Raw genomic sequence first — 10,207 nt, 5'->3', positions numbered from 1 at the left:
GAGCCGTAGCCACAGCCCCGCCCCCAAGGCGCCGGAAGTGGAGTGCAGAGCCGTGCAGAGCCGTGCTGTACGCTGTCGGTCACTGTGATTCGGAGCCCGCGCGGTCGCTGGACCCATCCAAGTGGCGCGAGCGGCTCTGGGCCCCTCGGGCCCCGCGGTCCAGAGGGCACCATGGACGACAAGGGTAAATTGGGACGCGACGGGCCTGCTGGGCCTAAAGCGGAGCCGCGCAGGGATCCCTCCACCTCGCACGCCCAGACTGGGCTGCGGGAGAGGTCACTTTCCAAGCTCAGGCTGTTTGGCTGGATGTGGTTCCTCTAGTCACAACTAAAACCACTCGCTGCTCCTGTATCCAGAGAATGGGTCCTGGGGGTATCCCCGGACACCCCTTCTCCCCACGCTTTCCAGTGCCGTCCAAAAAAGTGAGATTTCGGACGCATGTGCAGGTCTTCGCAGTCTTGATTTCCTCATATGTGAAGTATAAGTAAGACTCCCTGCCCTGTTGGATCTGGTACTAGAATTAAAAGAAAGGCGTATTTGATTTGCTTGTCTAATGTGGTTATCAAGGTGTTTTATTAAGTGAAGAAGAAGGGCAAACTAATGTGTATACATTACCTTTCATGTAAAAAAAAAAATAAGAGCAGGGTGGACCTCTGCATCACATACATGTACATATGTATGTAGGTGAATACGCTTGACTTGGCATAGACTGGAGGGTGCAGGAGAAATCGGTAAGGAGGTTGGCTCTGGGATTCTTTCCGGACTTGGGGTCTAGGATAAGGGGGAGAATGACCTTTCACTACCTTTTGATGGGGCTTAAATTTTATGCCATTGTACATGGCTAGCTTTTGCAAAATGAGAGAGAAAGAGTTTGCAAATAGTAGAGTGATGTCATATCTATTCCCGTCAACATTTATGGTGCCCCTGAAGCCAAACACCCTGCAAAGAAAATATTTTTTAAATTAGTTTGCTTTTTAAAGTCAACAGTCATTGATAAGCTCTCTGGTCGTCTATCCTGCTAAATGAATTTGATGAATCACTTTTTTCTCCCTTCCCAGAGTTAATTGAATACTTTAAGTCTCAGATGAAAGAAGATCCTGACATGGCCTCAGCAGTAGCTGCCATCCGGACTTTGCTGGAATACTTGAGGAGAGATAAAGGTAAAGACGGTCATCCTCCATCACTCCAGGTGTTAGGAAAGTCTGCTCATAACTGTTAGAAGTGTAGCAAGTGAGAGACGGATGTGTGCCTACATAAGGTAATGCAGCCCCAAGCTCAGCTCCTCCCTCTTTTTCTGTCCTTTTAATGTGAAGAGAGCCCTCAAGTTATCATTGAATGGGTCTCCTTTCAATGAAATATACTTTGAATCAAGAATGACCATATTGGCCTTTCTCACCTTCTGAGATGGCCCACGCTCTGTCTGTGGAGTGTGTTTCTCTCTAAATAAATGCACTTCTTATCTATCACTTTGTCTCTCACTGAATTCTTTCTGTGATGAGACATCAAGAACCTGAGCTTCATCAAGTCCTGAAACCAGGTGTGTGATCTCAGTTGGAAGATGGTACGTTTTGGCCGGGTTCGAGTCCCGGCATGTGGGTTCAAGTCCCAATCTGAGGTGCACAGTCTCACTTTGAGAGTAGCAGCTGAAATTGGGGGGATGCTGTGGTTCTTCTCACTACAATAGCAGGTGAGTGCAGGGAGCCAGCCAGATGGACTGAAGGGGCTAGACCAGCATAGATCCTGCATTTTCTCAAAACTGACCTGCCAGGGCTTCTTCCTGCCAGGGTCCCCGCTGAATAGTGGGGAGTGGAATCAAAATTGCAGAAGGTTGGGGTAATGAAAAATAAAGGAAAAGAAAGAAAGAGAAAGTCCAGAAAAGATTTGGGGAGGAGAACAGAACCAAGAAATCTCAGAAAGCAAGCTACTGTATTTTTTAACACTACATAAAACAATGGAAGAGGGAGCTCTGTGGGGTTAGAAAAGACAACTGAACAAAGTCTTTTTCTAAAAGTTCAGGAAGACTCATTTCACTTAAAAATGAAATGGTTGTGTCCAAACGCCATAAAAGTTACTATAAGGAAGACAGAATGAGAATAACATCCCTGCAGACAATGAAATCACACCGAAACATAAATAAATAAATAAATAAACCCCCAAAAAAAGAACAACCAGAAAAAAAAAACCATAACACGCTATTTTACAATGAGCTAAAATTTTTTTAAATGGTACAAGACATGAGACATAATATAAATCAGATTTAGAAAAACAGAAATGTAGTGATAGAATTCAAGAAAGAATTAGAAATAAAAGAAAAAAAACATTAAGAAAAAAAAGAATGACCATATTATACCAGGTTAACTTTGAAGCTTAAATTATAGCAATAGTTGAGCTTTACAAGGATTTATTGAGCTTCTGTCTTGTGGAAGTTTCTTTGCAGTTGCTGTAGAGAATGTTCCAGTATAAATTCTGGTTTTAATGTCATCATTGTGATTACTACTAATTCAGACATCCTAAATGTAAGCATCTGGGTATAAACAAAATAATAATAATAACAATAAAAATAATAAAGCGTTCTTTAATCTAAAGCGCTGGCCTAGAGATGCATGTCTCTAAGACAACCTCCAGCCTCTTCCCATTGCACTTACAATAGCATCCAAACACCTGGGACTTCCCTGTGGTCCAGTGGCTAAGACTCTGCACTCCCAATGCAGGGGGCACGGGTTGGATCCCTGGTCAGGGAACTAGATCCCACAAGCTGCAACTAAGAGTTCATATGCTGCAACTAAAGACCCAGGGCAGCCAAATAAATAAGTATTAAAAAAAAAAAAACCCAAACACCTAAGCCTTACCTACCCCACCCCGCAGACCTCTTCTGTCACTGCTACTTAATTTCCTTCTATGCTGTCCCTCACTGAGCTGTGCTTCACTCTGGCCTCTCTTTGTTTCTCATACCAAGTTTATTCCCTTCTTGGGACCTTTGCGTTTATAGTCTGCATCTGAGACTTTTCCCACTGGACCTTTACTCGGCTGGATCCTTTCTCACTCAGGTCTCTGCTTAGGCCTGCACTCCAAGAGACCACCCCTGTTAACTCTGTCTACAGTAGCTCCACCTTTCTCATCATTCTGCTTTTCTCTGTCCTCATTTCAGTCTGTAATTAACTTGTTAATTTCTTTGTGTGCTTGTTTACTGTCTGCCTCTCCCACTAGAAAGGGAGTTCCGTCAGAGCTGGGACCCTGTCTGTCCCGTTCACTGATGTATCTCTAGCATCTAGAACAGCGCCTGGCATACAGCCTGCACCCAGTAAACACTGGTTGAATGAGTGAGTGAATCACAGACCCATCAAGGGTCAAAAATGAACGTCACATTCCTCATGTGATCATTCCAGGGGAGACACTCCAGGGCCTGAGAGCGAATCTCACCAGTGCCATAGAAACCCTGTGTGGCGTGGACTCTTCTGTGGCCGTGTCCTCGGGCGGGGAGCTCTTCCTGCGCTTCATCAGCCTTACCTCCCTGGAATACTCCGTAAGCCCCTGCCCTCCTCGGTTACCTCTCTGTTTCTCTGTTTGGCCACAAATATTCTCAGCTTTATCTGGATCCTCCCCTTCACCTCATTTTGCTCTTTTCTTCCCAGGATTACTCCAAATGTAAAAAGATCATGATTGAGCGGGGAGAGATTTTTCTCAGGAGAACATCACTGTCGAGAAATAAAATTGCAGATCTGTGCCATACTTTCATCAAAGATGGGGCGGTGAGTAGATCTTGATCATGTGTGGTGATTGGGAGCAAGGACTTTGGAGTTAGACTCCTGGGGTAAAATCCTGACTCTGCCACTTACTTGCTGTGTAACCTTGGACAAGTTACTTAACCTCTCTGTGCTGCAGTTTTCTCATCTGTTAAATAAGGGTAATAACAGCACCTACCTCATAGGGGTGTTGTGAGGATTAATGAGATGGTATGTGTAAGGACTCTGCACTATGCCCGGCACATAGTAAGCACTGTCTAAATGTAGATATTATTATCATAGGCGGTTGTCATTTTAAACAGGCAGAGAAAAACCCTGGGACAGCATGGATGATTCTTGATTTGATAAGGTGTCTTACTAAAAAAAGTATTTTTTATTACTGGATGTGTACTAAATTAATCTGAATTAAATTAACACAGCTCTTGTCATTGGTTCATACTGACGGTCTTCCTGCTGAATGTTAGCACTGGATTGAGATTTTTCATCTTCATTCCAAACGCTCTTACAGAGATACCACCAAGTGTTGATAAGCTGAGTGAGGAAAGACGGGAGCTGCACATCAAGTCAGTCTCCCAGCAAAGGGGTCGTAAAACTTTTATGACGTCTTCTCTCCCGGCAGCACGCCTTCTTTTGCCATCTAAGCCTCCATCGACCATAAAAGTATTCACTTGCATCTGGACTCTTGTCCACTGTTTGTTAGACCCCTTTCCCAATTTTTGAAGTCTTTTTTTTTTTTGGAGTATGTTATTAAATAAATGACGTAATAGATGCGAGTGGAACTTGTACACAAGCCAGCTGCAAACAAAGCCATTTTGGGGCCAAGTGGAGGCAAGCCTGTGACTGCCTCTCACCGAGGCCTTCTCCTTCTGCAGACTCGCTGCAGGATTCGTTTGCTCTAGTGGAGTTGAATGTGTAATAACCACCCGCATCAGTGCTATTTTGGCTAAATTTCCAGCACAGCTGCTCAAATTTGAACATGCAGATGAACCACCTGGGGATCTTTCAAATGAAGCTTCTGATTCAGTAGGACAAGGGTGGGGCCTGAGAACCTGCATTTCTAACAAGCTCTTGGGCGAGGCCCAGAAAGGAGCTAGGGAGCTACGTCCCTCCTCCTTGCTTACACTGTCCTCTGCACTCTGTGCCCCAGAGCAGAGATTACATCTAAGTATCTGCAAATTGTATCCAGTCCACAGGTGGGTTGTGTTTACCCCAAACAGCGTTTATAAGTTTTTAAAAATTAGCCAACATTGAAATATTGGATTTTCAGCGCCTCTAGAAAAACCAGATGATCTGACCACAGTGGGCCCACATGACAACAGCTGGAGCTCAGCCTTTCCACTCTGCTGCTGGCCCCAACCGGCCCCCTGCATTCCTTTATGCTACCTGCCTGGTGCCTGTATGCCCAAGAGTGCGAACCATGTCTTAGAATTAGAGAAGCCAACCCAAAGGAACCTAACAGAGCCTTCAGATATAAAGGCTTCTGTATCTGAGTAACACCACATGGAGATGTCACTTCTGCGCTTGCTACGAGAAGAGGAGACCCATAATAGATTCCTCCGGCAGAAAACTTTTTCAGCTTGTATATGGGCTTAAACTCAGTGTACTATCAAGGATCTCCTTTCTGATTACAGCTGATTTGTGAGAAGGCATACGGAGAAGCTTTAGGGTACCGGGAACACGCATCAGAGGGTCATAGAGTATGGGTGATTGCCAGAAGCTTGCCCTTTTGACAGAGCTTTCTGTGCCCACAGAGAATATTAACTCACGCCTACTCCAGAGTGGTCCTGAGAGTCTTGGAAGCAGCCGTGGCGGCCAAGAAGCGTTTCAGTGTGTACATTACAGAGTCACAGCCTGATTTATCAGGGCAAGTATCCTTCCATTTGGTTATGAGCCCAGCAGTCCTTTTAAAGAGCAAACCGAGGATTAGAATCCATTGTAAGAGGAGCCAGAATAGGCCCCTGATTTGCCAGTCAGTCAGCATTGCCTTTGACAGTGCCCGTTCCTGCCCCTGGAAGAAAAATCACCGTGAATCTGAAGTAGGTCACAGTACAGGATCTAGGGGTTTTATTTAGTACTTAAGTCAGAGGAACAGCAATTGAAAGATTTTTATCAAGGAATAGATAATTCACCACATATCTAGCCAGAACATAATAAAAGAAAAACCCTTTTTTCCTGAATTTACATATCTTTTTGTATCCCCAAGAGTGTAGTTCTCCTAAAACACATACTTCCTTCTAAAGGACCCAAATTCTTGTTTCCTTGGTCCAAAGTCTCAGGATGTGCCCCTTAATCCATTACTTGAACTGAGTTTCCAGCTAAAGTGATTTATCATTGTCCAAATTAAGTGACTCACCATACACCACTCTGGGACTTTCCTGGACTTTTTTCTAATGCTCTCAAACTGTCACTTTCAGTAAGAAAATGGCCAAAGCCCTCTGCCACCTCAGTGTCCCCGTCACTGTCGTACTGGATGCCGCTGTTGGGTAAGTGCCTGGCTTCCCCCGCCACAATTACTCTTCCTCGCCCACTCCCAGGGGTGGCTTGGAACAGCACTTGCAGTTGGAAGGTTTGAGTCTCGTTCATAAAACTGGACTGGGCAGCGTCCCGCCTCTTAACTGATAGCTGGGCTAAACCAGCAAGCTCATTATAAAGCCTTGATAGTGTACAGACAGGGCTATAGGATGTCAGGGAGAGGGGGAGTCATTTACGTGGCAGTATCATAGTGCATTTTAAGAGCAAGGTGCAGAGGTCAGGTCAGCACATGTGACCAGTGCTCCCTCTTCATCTGAAGACACGGGCTGCCCTCAGTGGCACTCTGGGATTCTTCGTCTCACCTGTGCAACTTCACTCCTAAAGCCCAGGTGACATGCTCCATGGATTGGCAGCGTGCCTCCCAAGAGAAAACAGGAGTAATAATCCCTTGGACAGGAGTAATAATCCCTTGGGAAGAAAACACATAAGGAGATGATTAAGGAAATTAGGAATGTGTTTAAGAGTAAACATTTTAAAGAATTCTACTAATTGCTCATTTTATTTTAAGATCTATTTATTATTTATTTATTTTTGGCGGCGTCGGGTCTCAGTTGCGACACGCAGGCTTCTCTCTAGTTGAGGCGCACGAGCTCAGTAGTTGTGGCTCGCGGGCTTAGTTGCCCCGCGGCATGTGGGATCCTAGTTCCCTGAGCAGGGATCAAACCCACGTCCCCCACATTGTAAGGTGGATTCTTTACCACTGGACCACCAGGGAAGTCCCTAATAGCTCATTTCAAAAGGTAGATTGGCCTTCAGCCTACCTGCAAGATTCTTGAATTACATAACATTTTTTCCAACTTCAGATCACATCAAGTCTTTAAATTTTGTTTGTATTAATGTAGAAAGGAAAACAGAATGTGCCACACGTAGTAAGGATAAATGCCGGGTCATGAAATCCTTGCTTCAGCTACACACATATGCATGTACATTACTGGGTGGCAGGGTGAGTTACACGTCTTATTGTGGTGTCATGACCAAAACAGGTCTTGGTGCCCCTGTAGCAGAACCGGTAACAGTGCCAGGGGTTGTCTCATGAGTTCAGTGCTCTTTGGAAGAAAGTTATGAGAGGAACTTACCTTGGTGAAAATGGAGCATTAATCTTTGCAGGCGATGTTGCTACTAAGAAGAGCAAAGAAGAGGGAGCGTTAAAAAATTGTTTTTAATTTCCTTAGCTACATCATGGAGAAAGTGGATCTTGTCATTGTTGGTGCTGAAGGAGTTGTTGAAAACGGAGGAATCATTAACAAGGTAGGAGCATCAGTTCTCCGCAGGCCCTTGCTCAGGGTGTGGAGCTGCGTCACTGACCTCAGACATCCAGCTAGCACTGTATTGTTAACGATTCGTTCCTCTAACCCTGCTTAGCTTCAGGACTCCACCACTGCAGCCAATGGCTTCCCAGTTCCCATGAGCCATTGCAGCGGTCAAATTTTGTTCAGATTTCTTCCTGCTTTGGAGACTGATTTGTGTAAATTAGGAGAAAGTAATTTATATTTTTTCAAAACATGCTTTAACTGGAATTTAGCTTTTGGTTGGTTTTTCTTTTTAATGGAGCATATTTGACATCAGTATAATGTTTAAAATTTATCTGTTGCTTAACATGGAAAGATTTCATGATAGTTTGTTGTATGTGGTAATATATAACATAAAAATTTACCATTTTAATCATTTTTAAGTGTACAATTCAGTGGGATTAATTACACTCACATTGTTGTGCAGCCATCACCATTGTCCGTCTTCAAAACTTTTCCATCACCCCAAACTGTCACCATCAAGCAAAACTCCCCATTTTTCTCTCCCCATCCCCTGATCTTTCTCCCTCCATGATTTTTGCCTATTCTAGGTACCTTATATAAGTGGAATCATACAATATCTGTCTTTCTGAGTTTGGCTTATTTCACTTAGCATGATGTTTTCAAAGCTCATCTGTATTGTAGCATGTGTCAGTGCTTCATTCCTCCTTATGGCTGCATAATGTACCACATCACATTTGTTTATCCATTCATCTGTTGATGGATACTTGAGTTGTTTCTATCCTTTGACTATTGTAACTAATGCTGCTGTGAACACGGGTGTACGATTACCTATTTGAGTTCCTGTTTTCAATTCTTTGAGGTATATACCTAAGAGTGGAATTGCTGGGTCATATGGTATTTCTGTGTTTAGCTTTTTGAGGAACTGCCACAACTGCTTCCCACAGTAGCTACACCATTTTACGTTCCTACCAGCAACGTACAAGGATTCCAAATTTCTCTACATCCTTGCCAACACTTGTTTTTTTAACTATAGCCACCCTAGTAGATGTGAAGCAGTATCCCATTGTGGTTTTGACTTGTTTCTCTCATGACTAAGAATCTTGAGTATCTTTTCATGTGTCTGTTGACCATTTGTATATCTTTGGAGAAACGTGTTTTCTTTTTTAAAGGTCTTCTGTAATTCCAAAGCCAGAAGTACATATATTACGTTCACTCATATACTTTCTGTTGCTTCCACTTCAGATATGCAATAAGATCTCACCCTTCTCCGCTTTTCTCTGACTTCCCAGATTGGAACCAACCAGATGGCCGTGTGTGCCAAAGCACGGAACAAGCCTTTTTATGTTGTTGCAGAAAGTTTCAAGTTTGTACGGCTCTTCCCACTAAACCAGCAAGATGTCCCAGATAAGTTTAAGGCAAGAGTTTTACATATTTGAAGGGGTATTTGAGTCTAAACTGAAACCTTTGAAGAAAAACGCAGTGCTAAGAATGTTTCATTAAGTTATTCACTTCCCACTATTTTTTCCAATACTCAGGATACAAAGGTAAGTTGGTGGCTGTTGAACAGCCTAATTTGTCCCCAGAATTTAAGTCTTTGTCTCTCATTCAATTAAGCACTAGATACAGGCCAAGGAGGCAGGGGAAACTGGTAATAGTCGAAGTTTTGGCTCAGCTGTCTGGGCTCACTTGCCATCTCCACCACTTACTAACCATGTGACCTTGGGCAAGTCCTTTCATTGTAAGCTCTGTGAACTTCAGTCATCTGTACAAGGGTTATGACAATTCTGAGATAATCCATGGGAAGAACTTAGCACAGTGCCTAGCACTTAGTAAGCACTCTGTAAATGCTCTAAACGGTTGTATTGAGAGGTCTGGAGGAGTTAATCCAGCACACCAGTGAGGGGACACGTGGCTTAAGTTTTTCTTTAATGATCTGCTCACCCAAGCCACACTCATCCCCCTCGCCAGTGTGCTGCACACAGCTGGCCTCCCCCCGTTTTCAGAGAGCACTTTGAGGCAGGAGCACACTAATTGCTCAGGCCAAGGCCTCTCCAGTTCAGAGCCTTGAACACGTGGGGCAGACTAACGTATGCTTCCTGTCTCCTCAGTACAAGGCAGATACTCTGAAGTCCACGCAGACTGGACAGGATCTCAAAGAGGAGCACCCGTGGGTCGACTACACCTCCCCTTCCTTAATCACACTGCTGTTTACAGACCTGGGGGTGCTGACGCCCTCAGCAGTCAGCGACGAACTCATCAAGCTCTATCTGTAACAGCCGGGCCCTTTCCTGCCGGCGAACAGCTGATGCTGGGAGCAGCCTCTTGGCCCCTCAATGAGCCAGGCCAAAACTGAATTGTTTTTTATGAAATTTTATCGACTAAGTACTTAAAATCATACGTCTTGGAGAATTTTTATTCATTTCAGTCCCATCTAAAATATGTTCATGGTTCCCCTAGAACCCAACCTAAATTGTGCTTATGGTTTCCAGACACTTTCATTCATTTCCAGTTTCCAGAAATACAAGTTAGATTATTGGCTGCTTGACTGATGAAAGAAGATGTGCCGCGTCCCCCTCCCTTCATCTTCCCCACACTCCAGACTTATCTGCCAGAAGCATCAATGAAAGCCATGCAGGCCTAAGAGAGCAGGGGTCCTAACTGCGGCCAGGCGCCCCTCCA

The 10,207-nt window shown here is 44.2% G+C and overlaps 1 protein-coding gene across 1 annotated transcript; it reads left to right on the top strand.

Annotated features, from left to right (window-relative positions):
• The first annotated feature begins 32 nt into the window (after nucleotides 1-32).
• On the top strand, nucleotides 33-10,066 carry EIF2B1 (eukaryotic translation initiation factor 2B subunit alpha). The gene is made up of 9 exons (XM_060170197.1): nucleotides 33-184; nucleotides 1,059-1,160; nucleotides 3,387-3,523; nucleotides 3,633-3,749; nucleotides 5,495-5,607; nucleotides 6,158-6,226; nucleotides 7,448-7,523; nucleotides 8,818-8,943; nucleotides 9,637-10,066. The coding sequence occupies exons 1-9, from the start codon at nucleotides 172-174 to the stop codon at nucleotides 9,799-9,801; spliced, it is 918 nt and encodes a 305-aa protein (XP_060026180.1). The 5' UTR covers nucleotides 33-171; the 3' UTR covers nucleotides 9,802-10,066.
• The last annotated feature ends 141 nt before the right edge of the window (nucleotides 10,067-10,207 follow it).

The sequence above is a fragment of the Lagenorhynchus albirostris genome, chromosome 14 (genome assembly GCF_949774975.1).
Source record: "Lagenorhynchus albirostris chromosome 14, mLagAlb1.1, whole genome shotgun sequence".
In the NCBI taxonomy this organism is placed as follows: domain Eukaryota; kingdom Metazoa; phylum Chordata; class Mammalia; order Artiodactyla; family Delphinidae; genus Lagenorhynchus; species Lagenorhynchus albirostris.
Note: the sequence above shows the minus strand (reverse complement) of the source record. Positions and strands in the feature narration are given on the sequence as shown.

Bases quoted from the DNA above. Each gene is read 5' to 3' on its own strand.
- EIF2B1 (XM_060170197.1), top strand. The intron at 3,750-5,494 runs GTGAGTAGATCT...CTGTGCCCACAG, and splicing joins CTTTCATCAAAGATGGGGCG to AGAATATTAACTCACGCCTA. The intron at 8,944-9,636 runs GCAAGAGTTTTA...CTGTCTCCTCAG, and splicing joins ATGTCCCAGATAAGTTTAAG to TACAAGGCAGATACTCTGAA.